The sequence below is a fragment of the Psilocybe cubensis genome, chromosome 9 (genome assembly GCF_017499595.1).
Source record: "Psilocybe cubensis strain MGC-MH-2018 chromosome 9, whole genome shotgun sequence".
Taxonomy (NCBI): Eukaryota; Fungi; Basidiomycota; class Agaricomycetes; order Agaricales; family Agrocybaceae; genus Psilocybe; species Psilocybe cubensis.
This window is the reverse complement of record NC_063007.1, coordinates 1,966,393-1,986,731: the sequence shown is the minus strand read 5'-3', so window position 1 is coordinate 1,986,731 and position 20,339 is coordinate 1,966,393. Positions and strand designations below refer to the sequence as shown.

Here is a 20,339-nt window from a genome sequence, read left to right as displayed (position 1 = left end):
ATATTAATCCATTCTATCTGGTTTTTGGCGGTTTTCGCGATGGATGCACGCATCATTTGCGGCTTTGCCCGGACCTCCGGATATTTTCTCCTAAATGCCGACTAGTTCTACTACTATTCGTTGAAACAGTTGTTGGGGCACAATCTTCGCTTTTACTAAGTTTTAGTGGTTGCTTAGTCTTGAGGATGTAGTGAGAGTACGTTCTTTACGGCTGTATAGTTGCCGATTGGCTAATATTACTTGCTGATACTCATCGGAAGATAGAAGAGGCTCGTCATTTCTTGCAAATGTCTTCGACACGTTTAACTATAGGTCAGGGCAGTTCATTATAGCGATTTCGGTCATACTTATGTCCATGAACTGCTGATTAGCTGACGTTATCGGTCAGAAGACACGTCCTCGACGCATGCTTGGTCCGAAATGACAGCTGGTAAGTGATGGTAAGCCTCTCATTGAAAGGTGAATATGATGATAACTGGCGACTTTGAAGATGCAGAATTCTACTAATACAAGTTGCTCTTGCAATACTAATTCATATTCGTTATTCAACCGATTTCTTTATATTTAACAAAACAGAAAAATGAAAAAACTTCTCAAGCTCATCTATCCGAACATAACCGTCACACCCTTTACGTTCCTTATCATCGTATAGGCTACCGTCACCATGGACAGCTGGTGTGCGAAATTTTGACTCCGAAAGAATTGGACCTCGGGCAGGGCTAGCCAACCCCGAAGAAGCAACTTGGGACAACTTTGGGATAATAATTTTGGACACACTGGAGCCGACATTCTTTTAAAGCACTAAGTTTGTGCCGTTCCACCATCAGGCCTCTGTTTCATGATGTCGAACATCACTGATCATTCGTTCTACGAGATACCGCAGAACCTTGCTACCAAGGCCCAACTGTCCCGCACAGACGCTCTTTTAGCGGCGGTTGGTATAGGCATTGTAAGTCGCACATCTTTCGACTCCAGCATCATCATTGTCAACCATTTGACCATTTTTCAGGCTGTGCATCTCACTTTCAAGAAGTATGAATCCTACGAGCCACTTGTAGTGTTCACCCTACTTCTGGGAGTCCCTTCGGGCCTTACCTCCCTTTACCTACCTCACGCAAGCACGCTCTGGACGGCGGTGCTTACGATTTTCCCCCTTTTCTGGGGAAGTATTCTGGCTTCGCTTGTAGCTTATCGACTTTCTCCCTGGCATCCTCTGGCCAAATATCCAGGGCCACTCCTTTGCCGAGTAACCAAATTATACGGTGCCTTTATGTCAACCTCGGGAAAACAGTATACGTTATATTCCAAGCTTCACGCACAGTACGGTGATGTCGTGAGAGTCGGTTCGTTCGCGTTGCAATTTCTCTTCAACACTCGAGCGAAAATGTTGATGCCAGATTTTAGGCCCAAATGAGTTGTCGATCATTGATCCGCACTCTGTACAGCCGACATTAGGAGCAACGGGACTCGCCAAAGGACCATGTAAGTTGAATTAAAAACGGGGATTATTCGTGACAAAATATTTAGCCTGTTCTTTTGTTTAGTTTGGGATGGACGAGTACCCCCTAATCAACCTGTGAAGCCGTTAATCGCCATCAACGATAAGCAGGAACACGCTAGGCGCCGACGACCTTGGACAAGGGCCTTCAGCACAAACGCCCTCAAAGGATATGAAGAGACCGTCATCAAAAGGTCCAGTCAGCTCGTTGACTTGGTTTTGTCACAGAAGGGTGCTGGGAATTTTACTGATTTTACTTCTTATTTTGCGTGAGCGCTTGTTTATGTTCTTGCACCTACACATCAGCCTAACTCTTTGTTATAGATATGACATTATGAGTGATTTGGCGTAAGAGGATACCTTATTCAATCAACCCTATTTTGGCGCTAATAACCTCCGCAGGTTTGGTGGAGGATCAGAGATGATGAAAGCACAAGCAGATGAACAAAATCTTTGGCATATGATTGAAGCATCTCAGCAGTGAGCTTCACTCTTTTGTTCATATCATCGTTCAAAACTTATTTATTGTTATAGAAGCGCAACATTCATGAGTCACGTACCTTGGCTAGCCGGCATTTTGTTTAGACTCCCTTTTGGGTTGGGCGATCTTAAAGAATTCCGAAACTATGCCAGAAGAAAAGCTGCAATGAGAAGAACCCAAGGCTCAACTCATAAAGATATCTTCCACCATTTGGTAAGTCCATTTCCCGTTCGCAATATCGTAATGCTTCCGGGTCTAACTGCACACAGATTGATGAGGACGGTGTAGCTTCGGAACGTCCAACTGTAGCTGAGATTGTGAGCGATGGTCAGAATTTTTAATCTGCTTTTCGATGTTCTCTTTATTCAGCTTTGTATTACAGGTGGTTTGGCAATTATTGCAGGCTCCGACACCACTGCTACTGCCCTTGCGCACATATTCTACTTCCTGATATGCAATCCTACCATCTATAAACGTCTACAAGCTGAAGTGGACGGGCTTGGAAATGACATAATGGACTCTAGCAAGCAAGCGCATTTACCTTACCTCAATGCTGTTATGTGAGTTTGCTTTTCATATAAAGTCAAGTTTTCATTTCCTGATAGCTTTGATATCGGAAGAAATGAATCATTACGATTATTCCCACCAGTTCTTACAGGATCTAACCGTAGAGATACAAGCGGGAGGATGCTCGGGCCTCAGTAGGATTTTTTCTTTTTTGATAATGCACTTCCATGCTCAACTCTCTTTAACTTTCTTAGCTTCGCTCCAGAGGGAACCACCGCTATTGTTCCAATATACACTCTACACCGTGACCCCCGTAACTTCTCTCCCGCCCCTGATGCATTCATTCCGGAACGTTGGATGCCCGAGAACGTGCGAAAGGAGCTTGAGCCTCAAATTTTCAACGACTCGGCAGAATATATTCACAACGCCAACATGTTCATACCCTTTTCGATGGGCCCCGCGAACTGTGCCGGAAAGAATTTGGCGTACCAGGAAATGCGCATGGTGGTTTGCCTGATGATACAACGAACCGAACTCAAATTCGCAGAAGGTTACAATCCGACGAAGTGGATAGATGACTTGCAGGACTTCTTTATCACTGTTAAAGGCCCGCTTCCCGTTGTTGCCACTCCTCGCAGGGCATTGTAAATTTGACTTCAACGAGTCAGCATAGTATGAATTATCATGGAAACTTATTATTTTATAAACCAAAAAACTAATTTTGTGATTTCTGTATCGACGTCGGCATGTATATGGTTATATCTACAGCGCGAAACGCGCTATAATAATATTAAATGTGTCAAGTTTGACTCACATCCAGTGGTAAAATGTGGCGCAACATAAACTTGAGCTTTTCCTGTGCTAGCCAGACGAGTCACTGCAAATTCTGAGTCACCGCGGTCTAACGACTTTCATAATTCCCACGTTTTGCGGGCTGGGCAGCCTGGGCCAGAGCAGCGTTTCTCAAGTTGAAAGTTGATTTCGGGGTCCGACACGGCAGTCAATCTGTGCCGATGCTTAGTAATCTCGTTTGTACCCGGACCTGACTGCCACTGGTTCATGTCTTTCTGTACGCTGCAGTTCAAATAAACTTTTAAGGACTTGGAACGTTTTACAGTCTGCAACATGAGTTCGTCTCGGTGCCGAATTTTCTACGTCATCCTTCCAACAAAAAAAGATAGCGTGTACTATTTGCAAGGTTGCGAAACCAGCACATGGGGGGTTATGATGGCTTTCGCCGTAAGTATATATAACATGCCTTTCGCCTTCCTTCAAATCATCCAAATCGATAACGCTCAACTCATTCAAGCGATTTTACGATGACTCTCTATGGTTCCGTAGATGACGATGAGTACCGCTTGCCTACTAACGTCAAGCCCAATCACTACGATATCACTGTCAAGACTGATCTGAAGGAACTCACGTTCGAGGGTTATGTTAAGATCAGGCATGTCAAGTGTTTTTCCTGCCAAAAACTTCTACCTTATTGATATGCATGCGCAGCTTGGAAGTCAAAAACGAAACTTTTGCCATTGTTCTGAACGCATCTGAAGATCTGGATCTCAGGAAGGCGTAAGTCATCTCCTTTGAACATGCCGGGTCTATAGCCTATTGATCAACTACCTTTTTACTACAAGGTTCATCTACTTTGATGGATCAAAGAAACTCCAGAATGCTACTATCTCAGTGGATAAAACAAAGGAACGTGCAACGTTCAGCCCACCAGACAAGCTTTTGGCAGGGTCTCAAGTCGAACTGAGGATTTACTTTGCCGGCAAGCTTACCGGGAACATGGCAGGGTATTATCGATCGTCATGGCAAAATGAGGGAAAAACTGAGTACTATGCTCTCACTCAATTTGAGGTGCGAACTTTTTCGAAAACTCGTACTCTATCTTTGGATCAATGATCTGTTTTTCTTTGAAGCCCACGGCGGCTCGTCGCGCTTTTCCGTGCTGGGACGAACCCCTCCTAAAAGCAACATATTCCATCACAATGATATCACGGGCAGATACAGTAAACCTGAGCAACATGTCCGTGGTTTTTGAAGAGCCGATCAGTGAGAGTACCATCATGTCCGAGTCGTCTGACATATCCAACTTTATCCTTGGGCCCATTCGAAACGAAAATTGGAAGATAACCAAATTCGAGACTTCACCACCGATGTCGACGTATATTGTGGCAATGGCAAATGGCCCATTCAAGTTCTTAGAGACCTCAGTCGTTATGCCCGTCAGCGGGAAGACCATTCCTCTACGTGTTTATGGTGAACGAATTGGCATCGTATATCGTCCAGCTCATTGATCCAAGTGAAATTTAGCTACCCCTGACATTGTTCACCAAGCACAGTATGCGCTCGATGTAAAGGCGGCTGTTCTGCCCCTCTACGAGAAGATATTTGATGTCAAGTATCCGCTCCCCAAACTCGATACTCTTGTGGTGCGTGGTCTTTCCCAAAGTTCATCGCAGCTGATATGCTTATTGTGAATAATCATCAGGTCAGCGATTTTGACGCTGGCGCTATGGAAAACTGGGGGCTGATTACTGGACGAACAAGTGGACTCTTGCTCGATCCTGAACGACCAGATATCAGAACGAAGAAGGGAGTGGTGGCTATGCAAAGCCATGAGGTATCTCACATGTGGTAAGTTCACAACAAAGCCCTTTCGAACCATTTTTACATAATTCTCAATATCACAGGTTCGGGAACATCACAACGATGGAATGGTGGAATAATCTTTATCTCAACGAGGGTATGTCGCCTTCTTCAGTTTTGTTACAACGGTCAGCTGATAACTCGATTCAGTTGCCACTTTGGTGAGCGTCTTCCGGGGCTAGGGTTCATCGCAGGATTGTTGTAACCTCGCTAATCCCCTTTCAGATGGGTGAAGTGATCATTCCAGACAGGTAATCAGTTTAGTCAATTCAAGGATGAATAACTTACAAATCGGATTACAGAGTATATCCTGAATGGCGCGTTAACTCCGAATTCATAACCGACCATCTAAATCAAGCACTCAAGTTGGACTCAAAGATCTCCTCCCACCCAGTCGAAGTTGACTGTCCGGATGCTAATAATATCAATCAGGTACTTGACCTCATAGACTTGGCTTCCGTACTCTGTAGAGTCTGACTCTGTGCGCGACAGATCTTCGATGACCTTTCATACTCCAAGGCTGGCTCTGGTGAGAAATCTTCGGTTTTTCAAGCCTGCACACAACTGAGAATCAACGCCAGTGCTTCGAATGCTTGCTCACTACGTCGGGGAGGAGAAATTCCTGAAAGGAGTGTCTATTTACCTCAAAAAGAAGCTCTTTCAAAACAGTGTCACCCGTGACTTGTGGGATGGAATCAGCCAAGCGACTGGACTCGACATTGCCGACTTGATGGAAAATTGGATCACCAAGATTGGCTTTCCTGTATTAACTGTGACTGAGAACGCAGAAGGTATCAATGTGCGTCAGGATCGCTTTTTAGAAACAGGTAATCCATCCGAAAAGCAGAATCAAACCATATGGTAATTATAATACTAGGAATGCCTTTAATTTTGGTTAATCTGGTCTGACCATAGGAACATACCCTTGAATATCTTATCGATCAAGGATGGGAAAGCAATTGTCGACAATGAACCAGTGTTACGCAAACGTGAACAACACTTCCCATTGGATACCACCAAACCTTTCAAACTAAATGCAGGTACCAACGGTGTTTGTGAGTCAACGTTGCTCCGAACAGCGTACGATTTTGCTGATGGTGTCTTGCTTCGATACACATAGATCGAGTCTTCTATACCCCAGAGCGTCTGAAGCTGATTGGCGCCGAGGCTGCAAAACGCGATACGATATTTTCTTTGGAAGATAGAATTGGATTAGTCTATGACACGATGGCTTTGTCCAGAGCTGGCTTCGCTAACATCAGCAGTTCGTTGTCATTGGTAGAACAGCTGAGAAACGAAACGGAATGTAAGTCTTTCTATACTTGTGACAATTTTATCAGCTCTTACCATCCAAAATAGACCTTGTGTGGCAGGCAAGCGCCGGAAGTCTTACTGATATCCGGAGTGTCTGGTGGGAGTATCCTGATATTTCAGGCAAATTTGATGCGTTCTGTCGCGTAAGTTGACAAATTTCTGGGTTTAGCTGTGGTTTAAACTTAAATTGGGCGCATTTCTTTTGTTAGTCTCTTTTTGTCCCCATAGTGGATCGATTAGGATATGACTATCCCGTGGGAGAACCAATCGATGACTCGTTGTTAAGAACTCTGGCTATCGAACAAGCCTTCCATGCAGAAGACCAAAGGTACGTTGTAGTTTGGTACCTGACTTATGATGAGACAGTGACATTTATTGAAGTGTCACTGAGCGACTTCAAGGACTGTTCAAACGCTATCAAGACACTGGAGACAACTCTATACCGGCAGATCTAGAGGGTGTTGTGTATTTGGCAGTAAGATTACTTTATGATCATGTTAATTCGCATTAACCGAACAAATTTAATAAGGCTTGCCGATACGGAGGAAGAGAGGTCTATGACGTTATGGCCAGGATCTACGAAAAACCAAAAACACCGAGCGAGCAGCAATCTGCTATGTAAGTCCTTAAATTTCATTGTCATTTTGTCAAATGTTTATCATAGATCGATAGCCATGCCATGTGCAGTGTTAAGGAAGAATCTTTGATCAATGCGACTTTCGACTTCATTGTGAATAAAGCGAGAGATCAAGATGTTGGGACATTTTTCTCTGCTCTGGCGTCAAATTTCAATGCTCGTAGACCTCTAACCAAGTTCTGGGAGGATAATTATGATGCGGTAAGCCCTTTTATTCCACACTGAGGGTAGAAGTACCTGACTTGGTCTGTAGATGTATAAACGATTCGAAGGGAACTTCATGCTCAGTTATTTGATTCCTGTGAGTGGGCTCAGCATTTTCTCGCGAGAAACTTCTGTTCAAAGGCACAACGTATAAACCCAGCGTGTCACGTCTTTTTACTCTACCAAGGAGGATTTCGCCAAGATCAAAGCCTTCTACAAAGTAACGTTTGATCATTAAGCTGTTGTTTTGGGGGTATTCAACACTTCACTACAGGACAAGGATACTTCCAAGTATAATCAGGCACTCGCGCAGGCACTCGACAATATCCACGCCAGAGCAGTATACGTTGAGGCAAGAGAAATAAAATATTATAGTCATCCCACAGCTGTACTGACTCTTATGTTGACGAATAGAGATCCACGGAAGATCTGAAGAAATGGCTGGCGGAACGCCACTAATTCGGCGCGGGGTGAAAGAAAAAAAAGCCAAGAGGTCTCTTCCAAAGACTCTTTTCGCTTCGAAAATGCAGGTTGAAAATATCAGAGAGATACGGGTTGTTTGTTTTTTCGAGATATATACTGTACTGACGAAGCTTCACGTGTTTACTTGACGTATTTGTCGAGAAAATCAAGAACCCTTTTCAATATGTCCTCCGCGTTTCCGCGCTCCTCAAACCCATGGTCTTCCCGCGGATACACTACGAGCTGTGGAGGTATTGTTGTTTTCCCTTCCCTCTCAATACCACGTAGAAGCCCAATAGCTTGCGTGAGGGGAACCCTAGCGTCGTTCTTTCCATGCAAAAATAAGATAGGAGCCTTGGCATATTGTGCGTCTTTCAGCGGGCTTCCTTTTAGATAAGTCGGCTTTCCAGGAGTCCAAGGTCCAGAGCCTCCAAGTGCAGCCTAAAGAAGTGGTTAAGCTTCGTCCGACCACTAGGGATAGTGCAGACATACCTCAACGTCCGGCATATCAGACGTCGCAGCCAGCATACCCCACTCGGTCACTCCGGCGCCAATTACGCCCGCCTTGAAATTATTGTTCGGCCTTGTGACTCCCCATGCACTGAGGAACCCGCCTTGGCTGTATCCAGCGATTCCAATGCGATTAGGGTCGACTATCCCTCGCGATATTCCTTCTTGAATCATTTCTTCGATGTCTGTCCATTCTATCCCACCGACGCCACCATTTGCGGCCATGGTGAACTTGTCTCCACGCCCAGTACCTGTTTTTGGAATTGTGGGTGGTGAAAAGCGAAGTCATATTAAACGACTCACTGCCGCGGTAGTTTGGAGAAAGTACAAGATAGCCATGGGAAGCCAGGTATGGACGCCACCTTGAACATGCTAGAGGGAGAAGTATTGGACGACAAGAAAGGAGATAGGTTGAGCGAACTCACTGAAGCCCAACCCCAGAGTATCGCGCCTGTGAAGATTGTGAGCAAACATTCAGACGGTAGATGTTTGAAAAGGAATAATTCACGAGCTTGGACCACCATGCGCAACAATTATTGTCGGTAAGTTTTTGAGCTCGACACCTTTGGGATAGTTGATCACGCCCTCCATCTTTTCTCCATCGGATGCTGTCCAGTAGAAAGCGTCTCCATCAGGAGGCGTCTTTGTGTCGAACCAAGCATTGTGCGATGATAATTTTTTCGAAAGAACGCAATCCTTGCCGGGTTCACCAACTCCCGACCATACATTCTCTATTTCACCTGAGACGGTCGAACTTTTTGTTACCACCAGCACATACTTCCCGTCGTCAGTCAAAACCATGTCCCATAAAGTAATGGCGTAGTCCACAGATGTCTGGAAGACCGTGAACGCTTGGTCATTCTCATCGTAGACATCCAGCTTGGTTATCAACCCGTCGTGCACCTCCACAGCGAACTGTGATTTCACACCTAGGTCGCCAATGCGATTGACGTCGTTCGATTCCCCATAAGCAGTGCGCTCTGATCCCACACCCTGCACGGACTGCCTAGACCAGAGACAAGTAGCAGAAATAAGCTCGGATGGGCTGGCCGCCTGTAGCATGGCAATTTTTCCATTCTCTCGCCAGATTGTAGCTCCCCTTGGCTGCTGAGGATATTGAAACACTTTGCGCACTTCGCCGGTACTGATCGATACCACATATTCCTCTGTGGGTTCGGCTTGGGCTTCAATGTCGTTATGACTGATGGTACGGTAAAGAATGGAGGAGCTATCTGGACTCCAAGAAAACGTGTCGACATGCGAGGTTTGATTGGATAACAGGTTCCGGAAGCTCAATCGACATCAGGCAACATGTAAAAGGATAAGACAGGAAACATACCTCTTTGATTTATCGGTCAAATCAATCAAGTTGAGCGTCTTGAAGTTTACATTTTCCCTCCACACTTCAATCTTCTCTTTCTCTCCCTTTTTTGACGTCTTGGTATCCAGAATAAACGCAAGAAAGCGACCGTCAGGGGAGATAGAGTAAAACGAAACTCCCTGTCGATCACCCAGTTCTACAACGGGAGTGGCCGTCTCATCAATCTTCTTCGTGTCGAGGCTATCTCTGTCGGTGACAGTGATGGTATAGAGATGCGCCACTCCTCCAGCTTCGTCACGATCGGACAGGAAATACACCTGGGAAGGTGACGTAGGGTGAAAAGCAGGCGAGAAATTGCGATGGCCACCCAGTGTAATCTGACGTGCGCTCTCATCTGCAAAGGTATCAGCCAGCCACAACGCAGACACCTTGTTGTCGCCTGCTTTGTACAACGGAGCGACAGTATACACCACGCGAGAGCCATCTCTCGACAGTTTGAGCTCGGAGATACCGTCAGATGAAGCTATATCTTGAGGAGTGATCTTCGTCTGCGAATCTGGAGATTCGGCAGTGGGCTCGGGCGCTGACGTTGTTGATCCCATTGCGAATGTAGTAGGTGGTGATTTGAAGGATACACGCTGGCTCGTTCTAACGATGGATAACGGTCAAGAAGACCCATTTTATATAGGAAAGAAACTGTCGCGTGTGAATATCCCATTTATGAGTTGAACGACGTGATTGAGCATGTGCTGGTGGTTGGTCTTGCCCACGGCGCAGTTAGCATAAGTACCCTGCATATGCTGCGGGCCCCTGTGGTCATGAGGTCATGCACATTCCCCGATAAGTCTGTTTCGTGGGGCTAGAAATTTGTTAAAGATGGATACCATCGGACAAGAAGATTTGACAAGTGTGAAAAGTTGGTGGAACTTGTTTGAGGAGTTGGTGAGTGAGGTGCACGAATAATTCGCTGGCCCGGTGGTACGAATCTTTGTGGTCACGTGACTGTCACTAGAATGGAACGCGATTATAAAGACGCGTCGGGCATGCTTCGGGAAATAGTGATTTGGTGGAGGTGAAAACGTGGTGAGAAGTTTAAAATCTATCTGAAGTGTAAAAGCTCAGTAAAAAAGGGTAGAGCTCGGGGTAGCCCCTGATTTTGAATTTTGAGTTGGAGGAGATTGCCGCCCAATTGCCGCCCTTCGAAGTCTTCGTGTAAGCTTCGGGATGCAAACTTCGCAAAGGTCAGATGGAAGTCATTGTCTATCTTATATCATAACTTATAAAACCAACTTGATTTTTTTCTCTTATTTTCTCCGTAGATAAGTGGGCATATGTTTTTATCGTTGAAGATTCTGGGCCCGCGGCTGGGCGCGTCTGCGGCGCGCATTCTTTTCCGCCTGAATGACAGTCGTAATGCTCTACTTACTATGCTGGACGTTCCTAGTACGTTCCTAGTCAGACCTCAAATGAAAACTGAAAGGCTAAGAGCGTGTATCCTTGTGAAGTCATAGGAATAATCGAACACATCGTCTCTGCTAGTATATCGGTTAGTACACGCGCCTGTCACGCGCGAAAGCTGGGTTCGACTCCCAGGCGGAGAGACGCTTTAATTTTTCTATTTTGCTGACCTTCATCTGCAAAGAAAAATATTTGGCTGTCGTACTGTCTGACCTATTTTCCAAATTTTTAAGATTTAGTTCTTCCTATGCTTTGAGCATTTCTGAACGGCAGTATCTAAAGAGCGGAGGAAGGAGACTGTATACTGGTTACAATTATTAATGATTATGGGGAAAGTAGGTGGTGTAAACTATATACTTCTAGCTGCATGTCTAGAAAATGTTTGAATGTACATATGCCTTAAGCAAAATAGGCCGTCAATCCGTCATACACCACAAAAATAATACCACTACTGGGGACCGCTCGCGCAACCGTCATCCCACAACCGGCATAGAGTCCTTTAAGCCCATGCCTCACCCACATCTTCCTAAATGTCCCTAAAAATGTACTCTGTGTCCGTGGGGTACTCGGGGTTGCGCCCTTAGGACGCATCTCTTCCTCAGTTTGAATATAACTCTTCACCGTGTCGGCGGGGTAAAACAAAAGCGCGCCCACCGCACCCGCGAGTGCGCCTGACAGCGCCGACTCCCAGGCCAACAGCTCTGTATTGGCGTGTGTACGCGGCACACGCACGGTGCCCGCGTTCCCGCCCGGGGTGGTGGTGGCGACGGCGACGGTGACGTAGGGGGATTGGCGGATGCGGTAGTCGACGAGTTTGCGCGCAAAGTACTCTTTGGCGACGAACCAGGATGCGGTGCCGCCTGTTTCGCGGAAGAGTGTCCCGGTGTGGCCTAGCCAGAGTCCACGGACGCCATACTTGTCTACGATGGACCGGATGAGTGCGATGGGCCCTGGTGGCCGCAGTGTTTGAGTTGTCAGTGATGTGGATTTGCACGCGAGATCGTGCATTGGCTTTCTGCCGGTAGTTGTCGCTTGGGGACATGTTGCAGATGTGGACGCTGAGTGAGAATTGTGGGATGCGTTAGATAGTGAGAGAGCGGTGGCGAATGTTGGATCGGGTCGTCTGGGTATTCGACCAGGAGCGGCGGGTGGAGGATGGAAGTTCAGCATTTGAACCTGCATTTTGCATTTTATAAGTTCTATAGGTGTCCTTATACCTGAATATTAGAATCTGCAGCATTTCTCATGAAATCAAAACATACAGGACAAAACTTGTGAGGAATCCCGCTCCGCCAGCTGCTAGAGAAAGTTGTGGTATTGAAAGTGGTGTTGATGGCGAGGTTGTGGAATAATATGATCGGATGGCATTTTGGAATGCTGTATAGGCAAGAAATAGAGACGCCGTCTCCGCCATCGATCCAACTATCGGGGCTGGTAATCCCTGGCAAAATTCGAATCGACAACATCATGAGCTAGAAATAACAGCAAATGCTCCAACGCCACGCACTCGATACAGGCCCCGCACACCCTCTTCCTTCCACGTCTGCATTAGACAATGCATGGGCCCTTCAAATCTCGCGACATTCGAGGAAGATGGGGTTAAAACCTGCGCTTGCAGGCGGACCTTTGCCAGATCGAATGGGTATTCAAATACTTCTGCGACCATTCCTGCGATCTACACTCCGAGTCCACCACCTATGAGTTGTAGGAGCCAAATGGAAGAAAAGTAGACTCACGCTTCCGAACATTATATCCTTCGCAGCTTTCTTGGCGGTCATAATGCCATCGTCGTCTGGTAGTGCGGGTCCAACATGGTCGACAGTTCGGATAGTAGAGGCTACCTCTCCGCCTGTTGCCACTGTACTCCCCATTCGTTCGCCGCGTCCTCAATAGATGATTGTATGATTTCTAAACCTTGTGTCAGATACGCGAAAAGAAGGAAGGAATCAAGTGTTTAGTAGGGCCATGGCGGTAACGTTAAAGGACAGAGGACGAGAACTAGACGAGAACAGTCTGCCGGCCTGCAATGTCATAATTTGCCGATCGGCCTAGGAAATTTTGGTTTCCGAAAATGGTAAGAAAAGTCTATAAATTGACAGGGTCCAGCCTTTAGACATGTACAGCCTATGGACCATGGCTCGAATCGAAGAAAATAGGTATATCTATTAATTGTGCGACCATTTTCTATACATCCACCAGAGACGACATCATCCCAGTAAAATAGGACAGTCCTGACATACATGACTAAGAGTCTAGATAGCGATCAACACCGAGGGGTATGCAGAACCAAAGTAAACTCTGCTTTCGACGGCTTGTCTCTTCGCTATGGCTGTACATGTACAGGCTTATATGTATCATCCGGCATCGTTGGTGAGCGAAGAAGATGACAACAAATAATTTGGTATACTTGTTATTAAATTAAAGATTCGTATAAATAACGGATCCACCTTGACTTGCGTTCTTTTGTCAAGGCTTTCGGAATCTACATTCCTTTCTCATGGATCCGAGATGTCGATGCGATCAGAACAGCACGCTGATGCAAACAATAAAATATAGAAAATTCGCCTGCTTGCTTTACTACTTGGATTGGCTCCTTTTGATATTTTTCGTGGCGAAATTCCGTAAAAATTACAGAGATGTTCTATCATCTATCGTTGTTCTTTAGCCCGGAATAATGTGCAAAAACAATCTCTCCGCCTGGGAGTCGAACCCAGCTTTCGCGCGTGACAGGCGCGTGTACTAACCGATATACTAGCAGAGACAATGACTTTGTGGGTGCTATTTTACTTCTCTGTGAGAATCTTTGTAAACGCGTAACGGAAAAATTGTATTTGTTTCGCAAGATATAGCAGAGTTACTACCGCCCGAACGTTACTTTCGTTATATGGGTACAAAGACCCAATTCTTGGCGCCGTGGAAAGTGTCTGCCTTAACCTGAGATGTAAGGTTCTTCTTTAACCCCGATACACAAGGGTTAATGCATGTCCTCATACCTCGTCGTTGTTTCTCTGCAATTCATGACATATTATCAGCTATTTATATTCATACACAGCACAATAAGTTGGAGAAAATACCAAGTCATCGACGGTCCAAAATTGGTCAGTGAGATCGGCTGTCATGACAGTCCCAAGGTAGCTCAAATCGTCACCGTGATCAGACTCTGCAGTCCTATTTTAAGTAGATATTTTGTCGTCGTCTGTCAGCGATGCCACAACGAAACCTTTCCTTTGACTGAGTTTTCACGCACTGTGCAATTTGGATCACGAATTTGGTGTGTGGTGCAGGTACAGCGGGAGCAAGCGTTGTCACTATGTTGGGTGAATTACCCGTGTAGCTGGCGTAGAAAGTTGGAGTTTGAGCCATGGAGCCGGTGGAGGACGTCCTCGACAGCATCATGCCGTCTCCAGTGATAAGCCACTATGCAAAATGAAGCATTACCAAATTTGACACGACCTCAACTAAACCGACTTACGACCTGTGTGGGCCTTGCGCTGGAAGCTGCTAGAAGCCTGTTGATGGTGATGGCCGCTCCATTGGACAGTGGGCATGTCACAGCATAGTTGGATCGTCCATTCGTATCTTGGTTTGTGTCGGAGGGACTCTCAGCAAAGATGACATAGTTTCCCGCAATAAGGCTTGAAATACTGGGGAACACCTTGCCGAAGCTCGGAAGACCAGGATATGGACGTAAGGGAACAAAAACCCAAGAACTGGAGTGAAACCTCGAAGCTGCCTTTACCTGTCGAAGCTCTTTTAGTTCCGGATTTTTTTGTCCTCGCTACGGTACGACGTACGTATTCGTTATTCACCTATCATCGAAGAGTGATGGTATGTGCTCGTTGAGTCAAAATGAAGAAGAATAACCGAAGTACAGTACCGAACGATCGACCGTCCAGAATTGGTCAGTGAGATCCCCTGTCATAACAGTTGCGAGATAGCAGATATCGTCACCGTGGGTTGAAGGGCCGGACCTGTAAAACCATGCGGTCAGCTCTACACTTCCTGGAATCCAGAAACGTTAAGCTGTATACATATTGACCTGAATCACAAACTTGGTATCCGGTCCCGCCGCCGCAGGAGCCCTTTTAGTGACGATGTTTGGTGAGTTGAGAGAGAAACTTGCATAGAATGTCGGGGTTTGAGCGAGTGAGCCATTGGATGAGGTCTTTGAAAGCATCATTCCGTCTCCAGTCACCAGGAACTAAAACGCTGGCTTGAGTCTTTCCCGAGTTTTAAAGTAGTCAAGACAACACGTACAATTTGGGTCGGACTTGCGTCGGCAGACTGCCTAAGTGTTGTGATGCTAAAAGCACCTCCACCGGACAACGGACATGTTACTGCATAGTTGGATCTCCCAACGGTGACTGTTGTTGAGTCTGTGGGGTCCGCCACAAATATCACATAGTTTCCTGGAACGAGACATGTTGGCTCTGCCATTTCCTCGAGGCTTGGTCAAGAATCCAGAGGATGATTTTGGTGTCAGTATATTCGGTTTATATTGGCCTTATATAACCTGGAAAGTCCAAATCCCTTTCTATATAAAGGAAAAATGTCTTGTGCTGTGGCAGCGTATTAGATCATGTAGCAGATATAGATGTTCGGATAAATGCATCTTTGATGCCTCTAGAAATCACAAAGAAGAATTTAAGCTGCTTGGGTATTGCTATATAGACTGCATCAATGCGAATTCGTGTGGAGAACTGGTGAGGTGTATGCTTAGTCGAAGACTAATCACTGTCGTCTGGGTTTTAGAATTTTTAGGGATAAATACAGTAGCCAAAAGATGTAATCTAAACTGTTCTATCTTTGTTTAGAGCAGCTAGAGATAACACTACGAACCCAGACCAATTTATCAGAATCAATGTCCAGTCTAGCCAGTCTAGCTCGGACGACTTTGGAGCAGTGAACTCTCAGTGAGATTTGATAGCAAAGCATTTGACGGAGAGCTTGTTTAGCTCCTGCAATAATTATAAATGGAACCAAAAAATACATAATGCGCCCTTCAAGCTCTGTGCCATTCAACGCTAGTATGCGCAAGGGCACCCACGAGGTTTCTTGGCCCATGTCCTTGACCCTCACAATTTTCTTCCATTGCAAAGTTATCTGTAGACTTAGGAAAAAGCTGGAAAACGTATACAGACACAAATCACTTTCCCTATGATCTAAATCTTCCCCTTCCCTCAGTTTATTTTATTGAAGCTTGATCACTAATCAGTGGTCTCGCATTCCAGTTTAGAGATCAAGTCCAAAGATATCGGTGATTGCCGATATGTCCGTGATTGCCGACATAAACACATTTGCTTGTCTCTGTTTGCCAAGCTGTACCGATGAAGTGTTCTAACCACACTTAGTGCTGCCGCCACAGCGCAGCCACTGTGCAGTGACTGTGACTGCACTGTGATTTTTCACACTCCGACACACTGCACAGCGTACCACAGTCACTGTGAAGACTGTGCACAGTGTGCCGTAAATTTATGTTATTTCGTCAAGCCATGGTTGCGAGGACATTTATGCAATTCCCGCCCTTTCTGTTCAACATTATGCCTTTGTATGACCTTAGAATGAAGGAATATTACAATTGGAAACAAACATTCTCTTCTAGATTACTTTTTAAGTGACCTACACAAGCTTGATACAAGCTTAAATAGATTTTTTTCCCTCAACAATGTGCAATTTCGATAAAACTTCCTGCAATTGGAAAGAAACATCTCAATCTGGGTGGCGAGAATGCAATATTATACTTAAACTGAATAAAAACATGTAGCGATGTGTCTACACTTTCACAATGAGACCTGAGAGTGTTGCTTAGGTGTTACGAAACGTGGTTTTATTTATAAGTGCAAACACTGGTTTTCGTATCTGATCTTATCTGCAGAGTGTATCTAATCTTATCACCCTTTCTACCAGAATCTCATGATCTTGTCGGATCCATTGCATGATAACAGTTTTTCTCCTACATTTATGGGTCGTTCACCGTCTAACAAGGGTATATGATGTTCAGAAATAAATTCTGAATTGTAGGTAACAAAATATCAGACAATAGTATCGGACATATCCATCTTCTGTAACAAGCGCTAGGTATGTGGGCGAGGAACTGCGTGATTATGTGTGACGTCATTGGACACTTCACAGCACTTCACAGCACACTGTGATAACTGTGAAGCGTGTCACACTGCTAAAAATACGCTGCACTGTCACTGCACTGCACTGTGGCGGCAGCACTAACCACACTTGAACCATACCACTACCTACTAGTAGTCAGTACCTAGTACTTAGCACCAACATCTCGAAATGTACACCTACGGCAATTCTTACCTTTCTCTCCTTCTCTTTTTACAAGTTCACAGTCTTAATTTCGAGAGCATGAGCGAGAAAGGCAATTGTCACGCATGTCGGTTCGTTGTTCTCTTCTGTATTAATTTGGCAGAGTAATGTAATTTGACTGCGCCGCTTGATTGTCCAAAACCTACGTGCGAACGAAAATCTGCACCAATTTGTCAAGGTTATAACGGCAGCCTATCTTCCATAATATGACTTTTTACACCTCAGGACTGTTCAATCATCGTTTAACGTGTCCTAAGCTGGGAGTAAACAGGGATTACTCCGGGGTTTGAAATAGACAACAGTACACAAATACGACTGACTGTATATTAAAGAGCGCTCTCCTACAATGGACTCTTCAATATCACAACTACTATCGGGCAACAACTGTTCCATTCCATGTGCATCAACTTACTTATCTTGATCCAAGCACCTGAGCTACACCATGTGCTCAGTAAATCTTTTTTTGCATGATGCTATAAGCCAACTCTAAGCCGTCGATAAACATACGACGGCGATGTTCGGGAACTTCTTTCCTAATAGGGAGTTCGGCAAGATCTGCGCTGGCTAACATACTACGTCATAGCGGCCTTCACAAGCCAAGCCTCCCACATGCGGAAATGCCCATTATCCTTCCTGTCTGTGCAAACACGTCTGTGAAAACCAGCGGTCGGACACTGACTATCAAGTGTTGTATGAGACTCACTTATGAACTCAAAGTCTAAGGAAATACAATGTATATAATCTCTGGCAGCCACGTATTTCGCTTCCCAAGAAGTAGCCTTCGAGTCCATGGGAAACAAGTGCGGTTCTTCGAATCAGCGAAAACATGGAAGTGGGGCTGAAGTGGAGCTGATAATCAACGTATCCTCCGACTCGACCGTTGAGATCTGTACCTATTTTATTGCCAAATGCGTTCATGAGGCCCATAACTTTGACTCCCCAGGCCAAAAGAAACCATGCTGGTCATGGTACCTGTTCTATAATGGACATTGTATCTCGCCCAGCGTATACGTTCAAGCGAATGGGGTCAGCGTGCTTGATACGTATAGCAAAGCTGAGAGAACATCCCCGTCTACTCGCTCTTGAAATACATCTTCTAGCATCGTCATAAGAGCACGTGAAGATCTCCTACCCAACGGGATGCTGTGGTATAAAATCCTAGGCGCGATCCTAATATTTGCTCACTCTTTCTTCGTCCCACAACATCTGCAAAACATATTCTCCTATACCTCAACCACCCTCACGTCGTCAACATGAAAGGAATGATGAAAGCGTTATGGTACAATGCAGTATGCATACTCCTGTACTTTCGCCAACGTCACGTACTGATTCTAAATAGCCCAAAGATTTCGTCATAAAGCAAGTTCCTATACCCCAAATTAATGACGACGAGGTACTGCTAAAAGGCGAGCATCTCTACTGTAATCTGGCACCATTCAAACTTAAGCTTTTTTTCAGTCAGCCTATGCGGTATGTAGCAAACAGGACAGGCTTGTCCTACAGCACTGACTTTGATCTACCTTTTTAGGAGTTTGTGGAACCGACGGACATATAGATGAGGTGTGTATTCTACCCGCCTTTCATTGATAGCTTGGGAGTCGCTCATTTTGCATCACGCTTAGGGAGAATTCATTTCCCAGTTCCCTGTATGCACCTCGTCATGACGTCATGACGCCTTGGTAGCTGATAATTTGACGATAGTTGATACCCGGACACGAGGCGATTGGGACCATTGTTGAAATGGGAAAGAACGTGAAAGGATTCTCCATTGGCGACCGCTGCGTTGCGGATGTCGGCATCACCGTGAGTTCTTCTCATTGATCCTTACTCGCACAGCCACTCAATATATTTCTCTTGACATTCATTTCTGATCGCCCGATTAATTGATTCCTTGGATTGGAAAGTGCGAAAACTGCTTCTATTGCCGTCGAGGTCAATCACTTCTGTGCGAAGACTTTCACGCCTGTGGTGTAACGCAAGATGGAGGATTCGCGGAGTACATCAAATAGTGAGTCCATTAGGGCACCTGACTATGGCTTCCCTCATCAACCAACGCCGAATTTCCAATGAATAGCCAGCAGAAGAAACTCTATAAGATCCACAACCTCACGGACGAGGAGTCCACTTTACTAGAACCAGCGGCGTGTGCCATTCATGGTCTTGATAAGCTCAACCCTGGAGTGGGCATCGAGGTCCTTCTGATGGGTGCTGGACCGACGGGCCTCATTCTGGCTCAACTACTTAAGCAAAACGGTGCTTCTCGCGTTGTTATCGCAGCCAACAAAGGGATTAAAATGGACATCGCAAAGAAACTCAACGCAGCAGACGAGTACATCGAACTGGACAGGCAGGCCCCTGAAGCCCAGTGGCAAAAGTTAAAAGCCGACAATCCGTATGGATTTGATGTGGTTGTTGAAGCCACTGGAGTAGAGAAGCTTGCAAACGAGAGCATCAATTATGTTCGTCGAGGTGGAACTTTGATGATTTATGGCGTCTATGAGGACAAAGCCCTCGTTCACTGGCCTCCTGCCAAGGTCAGTTTCCATATTAACATTTACTTTTCGTTTGAACTTTGAGTTACTCATTATGATATACTATCGCAGATCTTTGGAGATGAAATCAGAGTAAGTTTCCTTTGAATCCTTGCTTGGATTTCACCCTAATCCAACCCCAATATTCCTAGATTATCGGATCCTTCTCCCAGACCTTCTGCTTCCCCCGGGCCGTGGCCTATCTTGACGGAGGAAAGATTAATTTGAAGGGGATGGTGACGGACGTGTTTAAGCTTGATGACTACCAAGCTGCTCTGGACAAGATGAACAGTCGTGGGGCACTCAAGATCGCCATCAAGCCTTGAAATAACAAGACTAAGTTGCGGTGTTGAAGGAGGGGTAATGAAGGTTAGTTTTAAGGTTCGAATGTCCATATGGCTGCATCAAGTGTTCCGTGTATAGTAGTTATCAGACCG

At 45.5% G+C, this 20,339-nt stretch overlaps 5 protein-coding genes and 2 non-coding genes across 7 annotated transcripts; 3 read left to right on the top strand and 4 right to left on the bottom strand.

Annotated features, from left to right (window-relative positions):
• Positions 1-841: 841 nt before the first annotated feature.
• JR316_0010051 (Aminopeptidase 2, mitochondrial) lies at positions 842-7,755 on the top strand (the record flags this gene model as incomplete). The annotated part of the gene is made up of 34 exons (XM_047895726.1): positions 842-949; positions 1,010-1,343; positions 1,405-1,482; positions 1,545-1,767; positions 1,823-1,846; positions 1,901-1,978; positions 2,033-2,192; positions 2,249-2,306; positions 2,362-2,539; positions 2,600-2,680; positions 2,741-3,130; positions 3,796-3,942; positions 3,990-4,058; positions 4,124-4,349; positions 4,412-4,751; positions 4,806-4,924; positions 4,984-5,129; positions 5,186-5,238; positions 5,292-5,302; positions 5,367-5,392; positions 5,444-5,573; positions 5,634-5,670; positions 5,723-6,002; positions 6,057-6,196; positions 6,262-6,447; positions 6,501-6,598; positions 6,665-6,783; positions 6,837-6,930; positions 6,985-7,073; positions 7,128-7,293; positions 7,346-7,393; positions 7,457-7,516; positions 7,571-7,636; positions 7,711-7,755. 34 exons carry the CDS (start codon positions 842-844, stop codon positions 7,753-7,755), a joined length of 4,407 nt encoding a protein of 1,468 aa, XP_047745445.1.
• A 144-nt stretch (positions 7,756-7,899) lies between these two features.
• JR316_0010050 (putative peptidase YuxL) lies at positions 7,900-10,191 on the bottom strand (the record flags this gene model as incomplete). Its single annotated transcript, XM_047895725.1, has 6 exons — positions 7,900-8,199; positions 8,251-8,519; positions 8,572-8,640; positions 8,694-8,719; positions 8,777-9,559; positions 9,608-10,191. 6 exons carry the CDS (start codon positions 10,189-10,191, stop codon positions 7,900-7,902), a joined length of 2,031 nt encoding a protein of 676 aa, XP_047745444.1.
• A 927-nt stretch (positions 10,192-11,118) lies between these two features.
• Positions 11,119-11,190, top strand: JR316_0010049. Its single transcript has one exon. It is a non-coding gene; the product is annotated as a tRNA-Asp (tRNA).
• Positions 11,191-11,446: 256 nt separating this feature from the next.
• Positions 11,447-12,918, bottom strand: JR316_0010048 (Amino-acid transporter arg-13; the record flags this gene model as incomplete). The annotated part of the gene is made up of 4 exons (XM_047895724.1): positions 11,447-12,257; positions 12,310-12,488; positions 12,555-12,722; positions 12,784-12,918. 4 exons carry the CDS (start codon positions 12,916-12,918, stop codon positions 11,447-11,449), a joined length of 1,293 nt encoding a protein of 430 aa, XP_047745443.1.
• An 818-nt stretch (positions 12,919-13,736) lies between these two features.
• JR316_0010047 lies at positions 13,737-13,808 on the bottom strand. The gene has a single exon. It is a non-coding gene; the product is annotated as a tRNA-Asp (tRNA).
• Positions 13,809-13,927: 119 nt separating this feature from the next.
• Positions 13,928-14,410, bottom strand: JR316_0010046 (uncharacterized protein; the record flags this gene model as incomplete). Its single annotated transcript, XM_047895723.1, has 4 exons — positions 13,928-13,981; positions 14,041-14,055; positions 14,122-14,215; positions 14,295-14,410. The coding sequence occupies 4 exons, from the start codon at positions 14,408-14,410 to the stop codon at positions 13,928-13,930; spliced, it is 279 nt and encodes a 92-aa protein (XP_047745442.1).
• A 4,214-nt stretch (positions 14,411-18,624) lies between these two features.
• JR316_0010045 (N-terminal acetyltransferase A complex catalytic subunit ard1) lies at positions 18,625-20,228 on the top strand (the record flags this gene model as incomplete). Its single annotated transcript, XM_047895722.1, has 9 exons — positions 18,625-18,660; positions 18,711-18,828; positions 18,900-18,931; positions 18,994-19,017; positions 19,073-19,174; positions 19,276-19,379; positions 19,446-19,905; positions 19,975-19,995; positions 20,055-20,228. The coding sequence occupies 9 exons, from the start codon at positions 18,625-18,627 to the stop codon at positions 20,226-20,228; spliced, it is 1,071 nt and encodes a 356-aa protein (XP_047745441.1).
• Positions 20,229-20,339: the final 111 nt, after the last annotated feature.